Consider the following 19125-nt stretch of genomic DNA (forward strand, 5'->3'; position numbering starts at 1 on the left):
TGTTCCCAATTCCACATGGATTTTACTGGCAAGAGGAAGCGATCGGCATTCGAGAAACAAGAAAGGAAAAGGGTGAGTTAGTCGTTCTTTGATTATCGCATAGGAGATAATATTTTCACAGCCACATAACCGCCCATGAATGGCATTTTAAGTTCGGACATAACATGTTTCAGGGTCAGTCTCGGCCCTGGGCTGTTTAATACTAGTACTGCTAGCAGTAGTAGACGTCAGGAGAGGAAATCGAGTGATTCGATAGCCACCTCGCTTCTAAGAAAGAGTCGTGTTACAAGCAGTGTCATGCAAAACCCTTTCGGACATCAATCAAGTACACATGTTACAATGAAGGATTTTTCTTATGTTTTAACCTTTGAAAAATAACCGCATTTATTATTCTTGAAGAAATTTTAGCCCGTGTGTTAAAATGGTGGTGAACATATGTCTCTGCCAGTCTGAGAATAAATGCTAGTTATGTTTGTTTTCACCAAGTTACAAAATGAAAACTACTTTCTAATCGTAGTAAAATATGTATTTGACCAAAAGTATTTTCCTTGACACAACTTGTGTCATAATGATTTCTGACACCTAGGCAGCACGTTGTTTAATCGTGTTGAGTATGTTCTTATTTTCTCTCTATCAGGCAGTCAAAGACCTGTTTGATCAAGTGAACGAAAGCATTCCCCATGCAGATACTGACAGTAATACCCTATAGCTACAGCAATACTTCATGAGAAGGTCAACAGCCAAACGTCACTTCTATATCGTCACGCTTACCAGATAATTCAATACCATAACAAACACTCCGTGCTACTTTGATACTTGACAGGTATACTTCTATTGTAATGCATGTTTTTCTTAAAGCATTTCTGGATTCTGCTCCTTGATGCATGGTGAAAATATGATGTATTATATTTATATTATTACCCACACTATTCTCATCATTGCTTGTGATGTAAAGTCAGATAGTTAATTCCAACTCTACGTTGTTGTCTTTATACATCACAGTCTTCCCTTCAAGATGTGACTGACGATATGCGGTCCTTATCCCAAGAGTACATTAGTTCAAGTGTCCAAAGAACGGATGCCACTGAAATGGTTTGTTTGCAGAATTTTACTGTTTTGTATGGCCCTTTGTTGTCGTCTGGCCACGGGATAACTAAGTTTCTTCTGATCAACACTAGAGTTTTATCTCCTTTGAAGATACAATTTTCATTTGAAAAATAGTGACAACGATGTAATTATTGACTAAAAATGAACTGTATGGTATTCATCTCTAACTTGTTTTCTTGAGACATCTCACTCCAACCTTCAGGATGTGACTGGCGCTTTGCTGTCCTTGTTTAGAGTCGGTGCGACAGCTTGAACAGTGAACATGTATATTTTCTGCAGGAGACAGGCACACGGAAAAGAAATTCGAAGGCTTGTCTGATTTCAAAGATTGATGGTGTCCATGAAAGGTCCGTTTGGATTCAAACTGAACCTAAGGTAAGACAAAAGGTGACTATACTTGCACAATTGAAACTTGGGGAATGACCAGAAGAAAATGACCCGAAGTTTAAAACCGAAATATGCTCAGAATTATGAAGATTATATACATGACAAATATGTGGAAATTCTTGTCTAAGTGGTTAGTAACAATTGACTTCCAATTACATTTTTTCAAAGTCTGAAGCTATTTGGAATCTTTTGTAGGGTGAATGAGTGAGTGAGTTTAGTTTTACGCCACACTCAGCAATATTCCAGCTACATGGCGGCGGTCTGTAAATAATCGAGTCTGGACCAGACAATCCAGTGACCAACAACATGAGAATCGATCTGCGCAATTGGGAACCGATGACAAGTGTCAACCAAGTGAGCGAGGCTGACCACCCGACCCCGTTTGTCACCTTTTGGCAAACATGGGTTGCTGAAGGCCTATTCTACCCCGGGACCTTCACGGGTCTCTTTTGTAAGGTGATTGATGGCGTGTTACAATGTGGAAATCTTGCAGGATTGTCGTGATCATTGATTGATAAAAGTTATGTGTGGTTGCAACAGATACACATTTGGAAAAATATGTGTATGTACAAAACGAAGACAAATGGGAATAAAATTGAGTTGATCAGAATATTATTTTGCAGCTTCAAGTTCTGAGTTGTTATAGTGTTCACTTCTGCAACCACCAACTGGTCCCCATGGAGGAGAGGATATTAGTGGTCTTGACACGGACACTGACTAACATGTGGATTCTGAGAAGAGTGATCCGACCTGGCTGCCCCATGACAGAGTACAGGAAATTGAGGAATTGGCAAGGTTAGCCTAATTGTCAAACAATAATGAGTTAGTTTCATTCAGACTCATAGATAAAGATAGAGTGAAATCAAAACTATTGGGTGGGGGGGGGACTTCTTATTTCGCTACAGGAAAGCAGCTGAATTCTCAGGTTACAGGCATGAATTTCAAAATGAAGTGTGTCAATAAACATTCAACGTGCCGTGTGTGGTTCTGACACAGGTGTCCGGTGAAGCTGTATATGAACCACGTGACTGGAATAGTCAACCCTTTCTAAGGACATTTCCGGATTGTAATATCCTTCCTCCTTCGCCTGGATGAAGTCGGTTGGTCTCACATGTGAAACTGTGGGTTTCCTCTTTGCTGCTCAGGGCCAGTCACTATCGTCTCCACTATGCCTGTGGCTTTGACCCCGTGGTCCATCCTTGGTACGACCCTGAGCATGCCCAGGGCGTCCTGGAAAATGATGCTTTCAAACTTCTCTGGAAAAGGCCAATATACAGCCTGGGACGAATTCCAGCCAACAAACCTGATCTTGTCCTTTTTGATAAAGCCATTGAAATTATTTATATTATTGAATTATATCATTCTGTCGAAGCATTATTGTTTGAAAATGTCCGGAGACCCAACGTTAACTCTTCAACTCATTGTGATTCTGTACAAATAAATCATTATTTATGCATGACCCACTGACCAATGAATAATGGCTTGCTTACGCTATTACTGACGTAACCTGTTTTGTTTTTGTAGGTCTCCAAAAGAAACTGGAAACTTTAGCCAAGGAGAAAGACTGTGCAGCATTTAACCCTTGGATTAAGAGTATTATTAACCACCTTTACTGGTGAGCCGCGTTTTCCCCTGGAGATACACAGTTGATGTTAGAGAAGTGGCGCTCAGTTATCCACCACATTCAAAACATCCATGTAGGTCATGGAGCAAGGTTTATGGAATGCCAGCATCCCCGGGAAGGAAGTGAGGCTCCCAAGAAAAAGTGGTTGAAATGTAGTGTGTATTGATATAAAAGTACCATGAACCGACTCAGTCATCTTCATTTGTTCAATTGATGATGGTCATATTTAGTTTATAGTTGCTTATTTCAATTTTCCTGAAGCCGGCCAAATGACGTTATTTCATTTAACAATTTGCAATGACTTATCCTCGCTGGATGTTGAGAATGTTATAATTGATAGGTAAAATGAATATTTTGTGCGATTATGAGTTACATGTTCCTTTACATATCTTGCTGGCTATTCGTTAGCAATGCATTTTAATAAAAATGAGGCTCCACCTAAAGCTCGTGATGACAATGGAGAGTCAAAGTTCAGGATTTCGTACAAGAATTATAGGGAGGGACAACAGTGAAACTTGTGCTGATAAGAGCAACAAGTGACATGACATGTGGTAGATGGGTACAAGTTATTACTCACGTAATGTTAAACCTGGTTTGAATGGCATATTTATGAGTTGGAAGTCAGATAGAACATGTATGGATGACAGCTTCTTTAATTCTACAGCATGACATTTCGATACAGGTTCTTGTATGGTTCAAGTGCGAATCATCCATAGATAGTTATTCTACCTAATGTTAGCCTTATCACCAAAACAGTTTTAATATAAATTGTACTCAGAAACATAATGATTGAGCCAATATCACAATAAAGATGTTAGTATCATTGGATATGTTCCTTTCAGATGAAATGTAGTAAATAGTCACCTGTCCATTTCATGTTTCATTTTGAAATGATTGGGGGAAAAAACTTACAATGTCAACTTTTTTAAATAGATTTTCATTTATTTATGTTTCTGTTCGCACTATGTTGGAGTCAAGGGAACAGAGTCACTACTTCACACATTGCTATCCCAGCACCCGTAACAAGCCAGTTTCCTCAAGTCAGTATGGACCAGGCCAATCAGTCTCATCTATCAATATTTCACAATTCAGCAGCTCAAATAATCTCTCATAGCGTTCACTGGGTCTATTCACCCTTCCATCCTGAAACTTTGTTTGAAATCTAGCCCTGAAACTCTACATGTCAAGTTCACCCAAACTTACACACATACTCATTACCCATAGATGTGCCCTCTGACCAGAATAATACTTTTGCCCAATTTGATGTCCATCTTAGATACGATACAGAGCTCCAGATAAGATTTAGCTCATGTGGGTACTGTACCCACTGTATGTCGAGGGAATGGGTATTAGGAATGTTGGGTGGTTATTTCATTTTCTGTTGCGCACTGTTTTCGGATATGTGGGTATTTCAGTGATTATACTCACCTAAATATACTAAGTAAGTTAACTAAGCAGGCATGTACATTTGTACTGCCTTATGTCATACTTAATGAAAACCACAAAACATAATGGGGATTACTTCATAAAAAATAACTTATCATGTAAGTCGTTGACAGTACAATACTAGCCCTATACTAACAGTATAGCATGACAGCAATCAATGTCTTTTGTCGTCAACACGCAACATTATTTTGCAGTGCGTACTTGAAAATTGTCTATGCATATGTCACCCGGATACGCAGCTTATGTGGGCCTCTGAAGATAACCGTCAGAGACAACTTGCACTAACATGTACATAAAGTTAGGTGGGGTAAAGGAGTCTTGGTCATGCTATGTTCATGACTATCAATAATTTCTATGTTCCACAAGCGACGGTACGTACAGGTTGTTCAGCTTGACCTGAGCTACGCTACATATGGCCTGGGAGGTCAAATGGCACAAACGGCTGATCGTGTTAACTTCATTTAATGGGGGAGAAGAGAATGTTGCTATTGTTGCGTTCGTGCGAAACATGCATACATGGATTCGTTACAGAACTTGTCCCGGAAAACAACTCTTCTAAAAAAAACAATCATTTCATGTTTTAATTGAATTGTTTTTTATAGTCATAAACTATATAGTTAAGTCGGTTACTTTCATCGTCCAATACACTGCTGCTGCTCGCTGTCTGAAGGTCGAATAGGAAAGATTAAACCATCTGTAGCTAATTGTTTATAGAAAGTTAGGACATTGCTGACGATTTCGCGTCACTGAAATGTCGCACCTTCACCTCGTCTCGGCTTTTCATGACCGGGAAGGCTAAAATCGTAACGCTTCTCGGTTTAATAAGCGTAGCCTTCTCTGTACTTCCAAGGCAAAGCTATGGCTGAATGAACAGAGCGCTCCCCACTAGAAGGCTCTGACAAATTAAAGAGAAAACAGGATGAACGTGGACGCTCTTTAATTTGGGCACATATGAAAATGCCAAGTAAAGAGATTATATGTACTTATTTGTTTTAAATTAAAAAATCCGATTTTATGTACACAGATGAGACGTAAATAAACATTTCATTGATTCATATGAAAATTTAAATAAAGTTATTTACACGTCGCTATTACCCGTGGTATCATATTCACTGTGTTTGATTTTAAGAAGGTCGGTCATGTGGTCTGTGTGGGCGAGGACCCCGATGACAATATTGTCATCGGGGTTTAAAGTCCGGAATCAATGTTCATGTAAGGCCTTTTCCTGAGTAGGCTCGCGCCAGTTGCCTTCCAGCTGTTGTAACTTACCCCTCTTCCTCCCTCGCCGAGCTGACCCAATGAAGTGAATTCTAACTGTGCGTCAGCCATCACGAATATGTGCATGACAACTTGACTTAGGTTTGCAACTTACATATAACAGCATAGATTAATCTTCCTAGAATTTTTATTTAAATATTATTATTTATTTTATTTTTTATTTCTAATTAAATGTATTTAATATGCGAAGAAGATTATGACAAATAGATCCCTTAACTCATGAAGTTTCCTCCAATGTTGTTCAAAACAAGCGAAGAAGCCACTTATATAAAGTTCATAACAAGCGAAGAAGATTATAAAAATGTTTTGAAAAGAAATCTCTCTTCTCTCTACATGGTTTATGCTTCCTGGTACCGTATCTTTAGCTTTGGCGGTACTCCCCTAATGAGCTCTCCCGGGAAAACCGAAATTTACATTTTAGCCTTCCTGGGACTTCTGAAAAATAGAGTTTAGCCTTCCCGGTACGACACCGTCTCGGCTGTTCGGACAATTTGACAATCACCTGACAAAGGCGCACCCTTTTACAATAACAGACCCAACCAGTTGTGACACAGGGTCACGCAATGCATTAGTATTCACTTGATCAGGTCAGGCTGAACAACCTGTAAGCTGTACTTGAAAGCTTGAAAGACTGCTCGCTTACACATTCATATAGCAAGGTCAATTGGAGTGATTTGGAGTTCGCACTGATTCTATTTAGAAGCTTTTCTTTATCCTTTTGAATTCACAGAAGTATTTTCAATGTCAGATACTAGTTATGCTTCCTAATGACAACTTACATTTTTGAAACAATGAAAAACAACTTGAAAAATAATTTTGTATATATTTAAAATGTATATTTCAACATTATTTTCCATTATTCAATGTTCATCAATTCTTGGTATGGTAGTTGATGTTACAAATGTATATATGGCCTAGAATTTTATGACGCATTACAGACAATCCAGCAAACACAAAATATCCTCATGTTTGAAAATGTTTTTCAGTTATTCATCAAGAAAAAAATGTAAAAGGCTTTTTGTGTTTTATTAATTTATTTTAAAGAATTGTTAACTGCCAAAACAATAACATATTTAATAAACCCTTTATTTGGTACATTTGACTAGTTATGTCCATTTCACCATGTAGAGTAATTAAGTACACATGAACCAAATACAGAATTTGATTGGCTTATTGTGCTGAGCTGTTCCTTTACTAGTCCAGTTGGGGTGACTTGAATCCTGCGTATTCATGAGACGGAAATCTTCCTCTTGCCTTGTCGATCTTCTTCCTCAAAACGTGATGAGGGAGGATGGTCATCGTTTTCACTGTCACTTGCGTCTAGCTCGAACAAATAAGGCCTTGCAACTATTTCTTCATTTGTAACAGTCACCGAGAAACAGTCACTGCTTGAGGATTAGCAATCCATGGAGAGGGAAAGGTCGTCGCTGTCTGAATTACTTCCGGACATGCCAGAGTCTTTGTACCCAAATGCCAACCCGTTGAGGTAACCATGTTTAAATCACTTCGCACAAATGGTTTATCACCCGAGGCCTGACTGTGTTGAATATTCCATCACAAGTACACTAGCGCATGAAAGCCACACCAAGCCAGGTGGTAACACTTACAACACATGATATTGACAGAATGGTCCATGAAAACAAGTTGTAACTCAGAAGCTAGGCACAGCAAGTGACAAGATTAAATGACAGTTTATTGTGAAATAAAGGTTTCATTTCTCACAACATTTGTCACGATTTCAGTTTTAGACAAACCTGATACAAAATAATTTATCCCCGAAAATGTGAATCATTTCTATACTGCCTCTCACATCAATACCTCGTAATACGTCACGAAGACGCGCCTTTCTGCATATGGTACAGGTAAGTAATTCACGTGTCTTTGTCCCCACTGCATATGGTACAGATAAGTAATTCACGTGTCTTTGGTCCCCACTGCTTATGGTACAGGTAAGTAATTCACGTGTCTTTGTCCCCACTGCATATGGTACAGATAAATAAGTCAGGTGTCTTTGGACCCCACTGAATATGGTACAGATAAGTAATTCACGTGTCTTTGTCCCCACTGCATATGGTACAGATAAATAAGTCAGGTGTCTTTGGACCCCACTGAATATGGTACAGATAAGTAATTCACGTGTCTTTGTCCCCACTGCATATGGTACAGATAAGTAATTCACGTGTCTTTGGTCCCCACTGCTTATGGTACAGGTAAGTAATTCACGTGTCTTTGGTCCCCACTGCATATGGTACAGATAAATAAGTCAGGTGTCTTTGGACCCCACTGAATATGGTACAGATAAGTAATTCACGTGTCTTTGTCCCCACTGCATATGGTACAGATAAGTAATTCACGTGTCTTTGGTCCCCACTGCTTATGGTACAGGTACGTAATTCACGTGTCTTTGGTCCCCACTGCATATGGTACAGAAAAGTAATAAATTGAGCATTTTCTCTTCAGATAAATTTCTTCAAGTTGGCTTCGTTTAAACCTCATTTATAGCTGCCGTGTATCTGATACATTTGTCCAATACATTGTTCTTCATGATCGGCCATCTTATTGTCATCACTGACTGACTCAGGGCACTGTTTATCATGTGTTACGAGAGTGTATTTTCTGTGAATTGTATTATTAATAACGTAATAATTATTATTGGGTCACGATGTTTAGAGTGATACTTGTTATGGGTCACATTTCGTGTCATGGATGTTCAATGCATTTCGTGCTTTGGTTGTAGGCTCGAAGGTGGTGCCTTAGCGTTACCTTTGAGTTTGTGTTTTGATTACTAGAGCGTACTTCTGTGACACTATGAGAGAATTCTACGTTACTGGTGATGATCATATGGGCTCGAATATTCAGGAGTCAGTGGCTTTGTATATAAAGGCTGGTTGTCGTGTTGACGAGGGGGACACACACAAATTGACTGGAGTACACTAAACTGCCTGCCTCTGTCAACATTCGACCTACATAACTGCTGCCTGACCGCTCGCCATGTTACATTCAGAATAACTGTTTCTCACTCTCAAAAACGTCTTTGGTGAGCTGATAATATATTTGTGATCCATTACTTTAGATTGGACTCAGTTGCATTGTACATGAAACCTCAATTGTGAATCTCTGTATCCTGCTTTCTTTCCGACTTCTCAGTGTTATATTTCGCTGGTTCTTGGGGGACTTCTTACACCTTTTGTCACGGCACATTATTCACTGTAACACATGTATACGTTTCTGCAAGAGGTGATTATTGCTAAACACTTGTCAACCAAAATCTCAGTCTACCCAAGGACGGAGTACTTTCACAGTGTCTTCATCCCACATCCATTTATCCCCACTAGGGGCATCGGCAGTGGACCCACTGAACACTAGTTTCTTCTGTGTTTTTGCAAATCAGAAGGATCTTGAAACGAGAGACCACAGTCATCTGAAGATGGCATTGTTGACAGGTTTCTTTTCCAAACGTCTCCTCATTGTGAATGTCAAAGTCAGACTGAATGGTCCTTGCTTGGTGGTCCCCCTTTAAAGTGGATACATTAGGACGGAGTCGCAGAGGGGGATATGTTTGAGGTTTTAGATCAACCAACAAGTAACCATAAAGATTCTGGGTGGCCCTATGAAACTGGTCCATGAAGTATTTAATATTTACTGGATACATCTGTCTCACTAAAGTCATGATCGGTTGTTGATCATTAGGGTTAATGAACAGAATCCGATAATGACAGTTTCATCGTTGTGTGGGATCCTTACTGTAATACAAGTTTTGGTTCAAGGCAAGTAGAGATTACGATGCTGACTTCCTCCTGTGAACAAATCTGTAATGCGTGGATCTTAACTGGCTGTTGACATTAATTCATCAAGGATAACCACATTCACACATGGGGGTCCAGAGACACACCCTTTCCAGGTCAGAAGGAATGCCATGGTGGATTAAACGTAAGAATAAACGTTTGAATGTTATACAAGGGCTGCCATCATTTGTAGAGCCATATAATGTATTCAGGGTAAGGTTTAATGTTGAATCCTGCTTCACTAAGTAGGTATTCCCACGCGAGGTTGGTCATGAGACGATCATGGTAAATGGGTGAAAGAGACTAAATTCTTCAAAGTACCCACATGGTCGACCCAAGGATCACCCTCTACATTCCAGTTGTTGAGAACGACACCACACTGACTGAAAGCGTCTCCTCTGATTAGGTACACAAATCCTATCAGGATCAGTTGTCTAGGACACTGTTTCATTGGCACAGGCCAAGACTGAAAGGAAAATAAGCTGTCCTTGGAACCATACCTGAGGTTTGAGAGGGCTACTGTCCATACATAGGTACATCATGAGGATAGTCTGTCTTCTCTGTGTCTAGTCCCAGCAATGTCATGGCCTCTGTCTCTCTGCATTCCCCCAGTGCTGTATAGAAGAGGGTGTAAGCTTGGGGTCCTCGGTGGGGAAGGGTATCTAATAAGGGTATCTGACCAAGTCAAAGGTGGTTATAGGCGGTTATAGGTTTTTCAATAATCTCTGCCTTCATGAAGAGAGTAAGGACTTTAAACTGCACGAGTTTGTCAATCTCGTCTACAGTCCGTTTGATTCCATTTGAGACCGATGAATTGCTCACTAACACAAAATCTAATAATTGCAACAAAACCAAATTTTGAACAGCCACATGAAATCGACAGACCAACTCTGACGATGTGTGTACAGCTTGCATTAGGTCGGAGTGATTTTTCCTCAGAATATCAATGTGAACTGCTCCCATACAAGAGAGTTGTATAGCGGAATGTCGGCTGAATTCAGGCTTGAAGAGATGCCTGCTCCAAAATGAAGGAGGTTTATATATTCTCACTCCCAAACCGACTTAAACCAGTTGATCTACCTGTATTCCTTGATGCCATTCCCTCTCAGTTGCTATGCACCCGATCTAAAAATACACACATGACCGTGATTTCTGAGTTGATCATTTCCTCTCTGAAACTGAGGTCAGCCAGGTGTTGATGACATTTTCTGCTATATCCCCCTATACAGCGTATGCGATTTTTCACACCCAGTAGGAAACAGGCTTCACCCAGATTTTATAATACCAGGACCAATGTGCCTCTTGCATCACCATGAACTACCCCATGCAAAACAAGAATAGGTGTGGACGTTATACATAAATGATATATGTCAAATGAAAAAAAAATAATAAAATAATTTTTTCTAATTTTATTCAATGTTATAAAGACCATACATTCTTAAAATGCATTGTTGAATTAGGTGTTTCAAATTTATTAGATCTATTTATTATTAATAATATAGTGTGATAACAACTATTTTTCAGCATTGTATTTTAAGCATACAACGGGAGAACTTAGGAAGTAGTCATCGAATTATGCTATATTCAACCAAAGTGGTAATTCAGATTATGTTTTTGTATGCACAATGTGGAGAAAATAGTGGGCTTCACGAAATATCAAACTGGGTCTTGCATTACATTACGTTACATTACATTACATTACATTACATTACATTACATTACACCAAAAGATTTACGGAAACTGCCGATGTTTACCGAAGAGTGGCCAGACGTTTGTTCAGAGAATGAGGGTAGTGAGGGTAGGGTCAATGGTCAAATATAGAAACCAGGTAAACAAATTGAATGGGATGAGCAGAAAGGTAAGAGAATAACCTACACACTTTGTGAAAGTCGTATGGTTTGAACGGCACGTTAAAACAGTCTGGCTGTCCCATTTTCGGTTTCTAGGATTGCTAGTCTTCTCCCCTTGTGTATTTTGTGTGATGAGTGTAGCTGTAGAATGTTTTGGAAAATTCATTTCCTCACCGATTTCGTTCAAATTTAAAATGTATGCTAATCATAACATATAAAACAACAAACGATTGTACAAATCTGGAATTTGAAAATTATTCTCCGAACAGAGATTCTAACCCCTGTTATCATTCCACGATTGTGCCGAGCATAAGGTGTCATCTTCTACAGCGCACAGTCGCAAAGAGATTGCTTGTGGTGGTTAATGAGAATATCATTATTATTATTATTACCCCGGATTACCCAAGCTGACTGGCGTTAGAAGGTTATAGTCACATGACTTTAACCAACCGGGTATCCATTTTCTGCTGGGTGAACAGAGGCAATTTTGAAGACATTCATGTGCCTAAGGTAACACCACGTGTATCACATGTGCTTTGTTGTTGTACAGGAAGGAAATCCAAGAAGTTCTCAGGAGTCAAGCTGCCATCTAATGACTGTCCGAGCTCGACGTACCTTAACTTTAAGTACAGAGCTCTGCGCACAGGACCACACACCACCACAACCGTACTTGAACATAGCAGTACTGCACACCAGTTGTGTTGGTCTAAGCTAAAAGAAATCAAACTTTAGTCTCATTACCTACCTGTGACCAGTTCAAGCTGAATATTTGTGCAACCAACCATGTAAATGCTCGTGGGTAATTGAGGAATAGCGGAGACCTTCTGAAAACAAACCAATGTCACATCAAAGATTGTACAGGATGTTCATTCATGTGCAGGAAAAGTCATGTGTTGTCTACTTACCATCAACACGAGTCACAAGTATGTATTGCCATGCAAATAAAAAAGGAATGAAAAAATAGCTAAAGTTGCTCTGAAACCTCTTGATCAAAATTCATAAATATATTGAATGTTCTGTCACATGAATAAAAACTTTCACACATTTCAGATAGCGGCACACGCATCAAGGTTTATGACAAGCTGTGTTTTAAATTTTTATCCTTTCTTTTCTGAAACTATGGTATATCTCATTATTCAAGTGGATTGCTTAACACCAGATATGGCTTTCACATATTGTAACAATGTGTGGAATTGAACCCGCTGATGTGTGACGAGCAAAAGCTTTAACCACTAGCCTACCCCACCGTCCATCAGATAAACATATATATATGACTATTACATCAGCCCTCAATGACATGTCCGCATTCCTCTGCATTCCACACACCACAACTTGTCTCCTTTGAACTTTTGTCATCTTAAGAGGCCCGATAATCGCTTGTCAACAACGAAATACATTGCTTTTCAAAGTCATGTATCTGTAGGAACAGTTTACAGAATCTAGATACAGCAATGCTACAAAACCAGACAAAGCTATGATGTTTAACAACTCCTACCGTTGCTGTTGATGCTTGAGTCCAGTCCTCTGTGGCACATGTGGGGTTGGGTATACTCCCTCCAGTATCTGAGGAGAAAATAGTTGTATGCAGACTGGAGCAGATCCTGATACGCCAAATACCCACAATCCGAGACGTAAACATGATATATGTATATGAGGTATAAATATGAACAATAAAATAGTACTTCGTTTCATCGGAATACTTTAGTTTCAGTTCTCTCACGGTAAGACCCAACACAAATCCGTCACACAAATCAGCATGTCAATATCTAACAGTGAGCTGTTACCTTCAACCTGTTTGGACACTACAGAGTCATCTGTGGGGGCTGACACTGATCGGACTCCTGGAAGAAGAAGAAACAACAGAGCTACCAAAGCTTGCCTTTTATGAATGAACTCTAAGGAGAAAACTTCAACGATGCAAGTTTAGAGACCATAAATGATTAGCGGCTGCATTGGCATTCGAACCACAGATTGTAAGCTGTTACCTTCAACCTGTTTGGGTACTGTAGAGTCATCTGTAGGGTCTGGCACTAGTTCCTGGACTTCTGGTGCAAGGAGAAACAACACATAACGTACTAGGAGAAGTAACAGAGATAATGAAGCTTGCCTTCGAACTCTAAGAAGAAAACTTTAATGATGCAAGTTTAGCAACCATAAATATTTAGTGGCCGCTGACATTCGAACCAAGTCAAGTCGAAGTCAAGTCAAAGATATTTATCTATTCGCGCAAGAAATCACAGTTCAGATATGGTATTGCTTCTAAGGATAACAGCATGTTTTCACATATAGTGTAAAGATATGGTCAGTAGCTGAATAATCTTTTCTAAAAGCCACCTGGCATTCAGGAATTAAATTTCTTAGGTTTGGCCAGTTTGTGATTCTATTATTTAAAACAGTTGTAAATATTTTCCCAATAACGCTCATTAAAGATATGCCCCTATAATTATCTCTGGAATGTCTTGAGCCCCCTTTTTATGTGTAAGGACGATAACTGAGCTGGTAAGGTATTACTTTCAGCCTGTCTGGACACTGTAGAATCATGTGTAGGGGGTGGCTCGGTTCCTTGGAGTCCTGTTGAAGAAACAAAAAAGGTTCAGAAGCTCACCCTTGATGAATTAAGTCTTAGGGATAACTCCTAGACTCTGCTGATGCAAGTTTAGTGGCCATAAGTATGCCCGTGATAACATTTCGACCAGTTGGTCCAAACATCGATTACCATTTAATAAATTAGTTTCAGGAAAGCCATAATCCATTACTAAAGGGTAGTCAGTCAGAGAAATCATCTGAAATGCAGACATCTTAAAGGTAGAAGCTTCTATATCTTGTAGCCTGTACATATGACTCAATGCTTTCCCATCGACCTACTTCAAGCACACTTACCACTGCTGTCGACAACCTGTTTTGGTGTGGTCACGCCACTGACAAGAGCAGAGGGCACACTGGACACATCAGACAGCTCCTCTACTACAAGTGCAAGATGATCAAGCGTAAATGAGGAAGACCTATACTGAAGAATGACTGTGCACGGTTCATAAAATTTACAAGACGAGATATCAGCTAAACGACTCGGATGTGTCTGGGAGACGTGATGTGCAAGAATAAACGGTGTAAAGTGGTCACGGCTCTGGACGTCTGTCAACTGGTACCCAAGAACACGGCACCTGACTCGGACGGTGCCGGCTCTAATTTAATATTTATTGAAATGCCATCTCAGTTCCAAAATCTAAGGCTAGGTATACTCAAAGAGCACTTTGTTGACGTCCAGAACATGCGTTTCTCACTCGAGAAATGATCAGGTCATTGTAGTATTATCTTTGAATATCTTTAAATGTAGCACACGGATGAACTAAGTGTTAGAGGCTGTGCTGGCATTCAGCTTAGAGTGACGTTAAAGAGCAGGATTAAACCTGTGAGACAAATGGAAAAAACGTCTTGTCTCCTGGGTGAGCAACCAAATGTTTTGTGAGGTGACTGGTGCACACCATTTTCTTAGGATAAGTGGTAGAACGCCGCCTGGTTGAAACACATTATAAGTTGTTCACTGGTACCTCGGGGCCCATGGGTTGATGCACCCTCGATGTTTCGAGATCAGGGAACATAAACAAACATCGAGGGTACATCAACCTATGGACCCCATGGGACCGGTGAACAATGCATTTACCTTACCGACCACCTCAATGTTATCTCTGAACTGTTTGAAGGTTGGGTATTGGATCGTGCACTTCAGCCTACCGATGTGAATCAAACGATTCGAATTTTCCATCTTGCTGTTTTTCCCTTAGGTATTGTCTTAGTAATTTCCCTTCTTAATATTCACATGGACTATATTTGAACGTTTTGTCAAAATTTATTATTTGGAATGCATGTCAAAACTTTTCGTAGCCATCACTAGATTATGCGGACGACACAAGAAAAACAGATTGAAAGTTATCCCCCTTCTATCGATATGCATTATCAAAACATCTGTAATTTCCGTGCATCATGCCTCATTCGATGTTATTCGAGGTAAAGAAATACTACCACGAAGTACCGAATGAACTGCCATTGGCAGCAGGGTATATTTCAATGTACCCCGCTTGCAAGAGGAGTATAATATACATATGGAAATTAATTAAGCAACACCAAATTCAAAGACACATAAAAACTTAACAAAGTTTAACGAAGTAATTTTGATGATTGATTATTCAATTTTGATGTATTGACATACAGCATGAGCTTTTCATGGGTTGATATGACGCGCGTGAAGCTTGCACAGCGCACGTGCATTGCTTTAACCTCAACTTTCGAAAAATGCACTTTTTCCCTGGGGTGTTTACAAGCGCAGGTTGTCGATTGCATTCGGTTTTTCATTCATTTCAATGTCATGGCACGTAGGAAATTATCAGAGGCCACTCGTTGGCAAATAATCGGCATGAGGAATGCTGGTATGTCTCTAAGACAAATCGGGACTCAAATCGGACGACATCATTCCATAATTTCAAAACTTTTGAAAAAATACCGGGCCACTAATGAAGTTAAAGACCTGCCTAGACCAGGAAGACCCAGGAAGACCACAGTCCGGGAGGACAGAGCTTTACTGAGACTTGTACGGCGCAGGTCCTTCGACTCGAGCTCTCGGTTGAGACAGGAGTGGCTTCCAGGGAGACCCATCTCGAACAGGACTGTTCGGAATCGTCTGAAAGCTGCAGGATACCGGGCAAGGAGGCCAATCAAGCGACCCAGACTGTCTCCAGCCCATAAGGCAGCCCGACTGGCCTGGTGTAATGACCGTTTGCACTGGAACATTGCCTCTTGGAGGAAGGTCCATTTCTCAGATGAGAGCCGGTTCTTGCTGCACATGGTGGACGGTCGTACTCGGGTCTGGAGGCAGAGGAACACAGCAATGGCTCCACGGAACATCCAGGAGACTGTGGCCTTTGGGGGAGGTTCCGTTATGGTATGGGGGTGCATTTCCATGAACTGCAAGTTGGATATCATTACCATCCGTGGCAACCTTAACGGTGTTCGTTACCAACAGGAGGTTCTTGACAGGGCTGTGGTACCTCATTTTGAGAACCATCCTCTGGCAACGAGACCCATATTTATGGACGACAATGCTAGACCTCACAGGGCGCATGCTGTAAATGATTTTTTGCGGCAAAATGCAATTGACAGAATTCCATGGCCTGCCATGAGCCCTGACCTCAACCCCATTGAACATTTGTGGGACTTTATTGGCCGTCGTGTGAGGCAGAGAGACCCACCAGTCCATAATCTCAACGAATTGACGGCTGCCCTGCATGAGGAGTGGAACAGGATCCCCCAGAATCAGATCCGGAGACTCATCCAAGGAATGAGGAGGCGTCTGGAATCGGTGGTGCGTGCGCAGGGAGGACACACTAGATATTGATGAAAGTCGGTGTGCAGACTCTCAGATGACTGTTCTTTCTTTCCATGTGACATTTGTGTTAATACACCTGACAACAACGTCTGTGGATGAATAGTAAATTGTGTCCATTTTTTCATGAATTTAAGACAGTTTTAAGAATTTGGATTTCGTTGCAATAAAGCAAAGTCTTGATACTTTTTCCCTTTAAGTTGTTTGTCAGAGATCGTCTGTTGAATAAAAAAGTGTCAAACTATATCAACCCGGCATATTTTGATTGTCAGAACACTTCAAAGTTGCTCCAATAGAAAAAATTGGGGTGTTGCTTGATTAATTTCCAGGTGTATAGAAGAGAAACGACATTCAATGTGTGAGATAAGAGATTTAAGCATGTAGTGGACGAAGCAGAAAGGAAGACAATCCTCAACAACCTGCATCAGTTTGTGGACGATCTTTTGTGTCCTGCTCTGTAGTCTCAGGTTGCTCTGAATCGGCCATCCTGTCTCAATGGTTCATCTTTATATGAAATACCTGTTGCCTGAAAAAGAACAAAACACTATCATTTCATGGGAAAAAAACATTCACCCTCTCCTTTCAAATACTAAATGGTTGGTTGTTGTCTAATGTCGTATTCAGCAATGTTCCAGCAATGGCCTTGGTCTATATACAACAGAGTATGGCCAAGACAATCCAGTAATCAACGCATGATCATCGATACGATAGCATGTGTCAACCATGTCAGTGAGTCCCTCTTGCGATGAACATGTGTTCCTGAAGACCAATTCTTACCTGTAGCTTCACGGGTCCAGAGTATGCCCGTCTCATTACGAAATAGTTTTTCCTGACCCAGTGATCAATAGCAACGTCCTCATCAATGAGGACCAGTCATTTGAACATCTCGACTGGTGATTTAGGGAAAACTCCTTCAGTTAAATCAGTAAAAATACGAACGCTTTCGCTGTCACCTGCTCCGTGTCTTAAAATAGCCACGTAGACGTAAGGGTACCCTTGTACAGCTCCGTGAACTGTGCTGTATCAGGGTAACCCTTGTATAGCTGGTAGACTGTGCTGTGTCAAGATAACCCCTGTGCAATTGGTAGACTGTGCTGTGTCAAGGTAATCCTTGTACAGCTCCGTGAACTCTGCTGTATCAGGGTAGCCCTTATACAGCTAAGTAGACTGTGCTGTGTCAGGATAACCCTTGTGCAACTGGTAGACTGTGCTGTGTCAAGGTAATCCTCGTACAGCTCCGTAGACTGTGCTGTATCAGGAGAGCCCTTGTACAGCTGGTAAACTGTGCTGTGTCAGGATAACCCTTGTGCAACTGGTAGACTGTGCTGTATCAGAGTAGCCCTTGTACAGCTAGTAGACTGTGCTGTGTCAGGGTAGCCCTTGTACAGCTAGTAGACTGTGCTGTGTCAGGGTAACCCTTGTACAGCTGGTAGACTGTGCTGTGTCAGGGTAGCCCTTGTACAGCTGGTAGACCGTGCTGTGTCAGGGTAGCCCTCGTACAGCTAGTAGACTGTGCTGTGTCAAGATAACCCTTGTGCAGCTGGTAGACTGTGCTGTGTCAAGGTAATCCTTGTACAACTCCGTAGACGGCTGTGTCAGGGTAGCCCTCGTACAGCTGGTAGACCGTGCTGTGTCAGGGTAGCCCTTGTACAGCTGGTAGACCGTGCTGTGTCAGGGTAGCCCTCGTACAGCTAGTAGACTGTGCTGTGTCAGGGTAGCCCTTGTACAGCTAGTAGACTGTGCTGTGTCAGGGTAACCCTTGTACAGCTGGTAGACTGTGCTGTGTCAGGGTAGCCCTTATACAGCTGGTAGACCGTGCTGTGTCAGGGTAGCCCTCGTACAGCTAGTAGACTGTGCTGTGTCAGGGTAGCCCTTGTACAGCTAGTAGACTGTGCTGTGTCAGGGTAGCCCTTGTACAGCTAGTAGACTGTGCTGTGTCAGGGTAGCCCTTGTACAGCTGGTAGACTGTGCTGTGTCAGGGTAGCCCTCGTACAGCTGGTAGACTGTGCTGTGTCAAGGTAGCCCTTGTACAGCTGGTAGACCGTGCTGTGTCAGGGTAGCCCTCGTACAGCTAGTAGACTGTGCTGTGTCAGGGTAGCCCTTGTACAGCTGTGTCAGGGTAACCCTTGTACAGCTGGTAGACTGTGCTGTATCAGAGTAGCCCTTGTACAGCTCCGTAGACTGTGCTGTGTCAAGATAACCCTTGTGCAACTGGTAGACTGTGCTGTGTCAAGGTAATCCTTGTACAGCTCCGTAGACTGTGCTGTATC

General features: G+C 41.1%; 1 protein-coding gene across 1 annotated transcript in view; it reads right to left on the minus strand.

Annotated features, from left to right (window-relative positions):
* LOC137261435 (uncharacterized) overlaps nt 1-19125 on the minus strand; it is a 36327-nt gene that overhangs the window by 12627 nt on the left and 4575 nt on the right. The window contains exons 2-8 of the mRNA XM_067799183.1: nt 17275-17381; nt 14359-14442; nt 13990-14049; nt 13464-13523; nt 13263-13319; nt 12974-13041; nt 12224-12302 (exon numbers count right to left, since the gene is read on the minus strand). Coding sequence (XP_067655284.1) covers nt 12224-12302; nt 12974-13041; nt 13263-13319; nt 13464-13523; nt 13990-14049; nt 14359-14442; nt 17275-17341 — 475 coding nt within the window. The 5' untranslated portion in view covers nt 17342-17381. The remainder of the gene's footprint in view (nt 1-12223; nt 12303-12973; nt 13042-13262; nt 13320-13463; nt 13524-13989; nt 14050-14358; nt 14443-17274; nt 17382-19125) is intronic.

The sequence above is a fragment of the Haliotis asinina genome, chromosome 14 (genome assembly GCF_037392515.1).
Source record: "Haliotis asinina isolate JCU_RB_2024 chromosome 14, JCU_Hal_asi_v2, whole genome shotgun sequence".
In the NCBI taxonomy this organism is placed as follows: Eukaryota; Metazoa; Mollusca; class Gastropoda; order Lepetellida; family Haliotidae; genus Haliotis; species Haliotis asinina.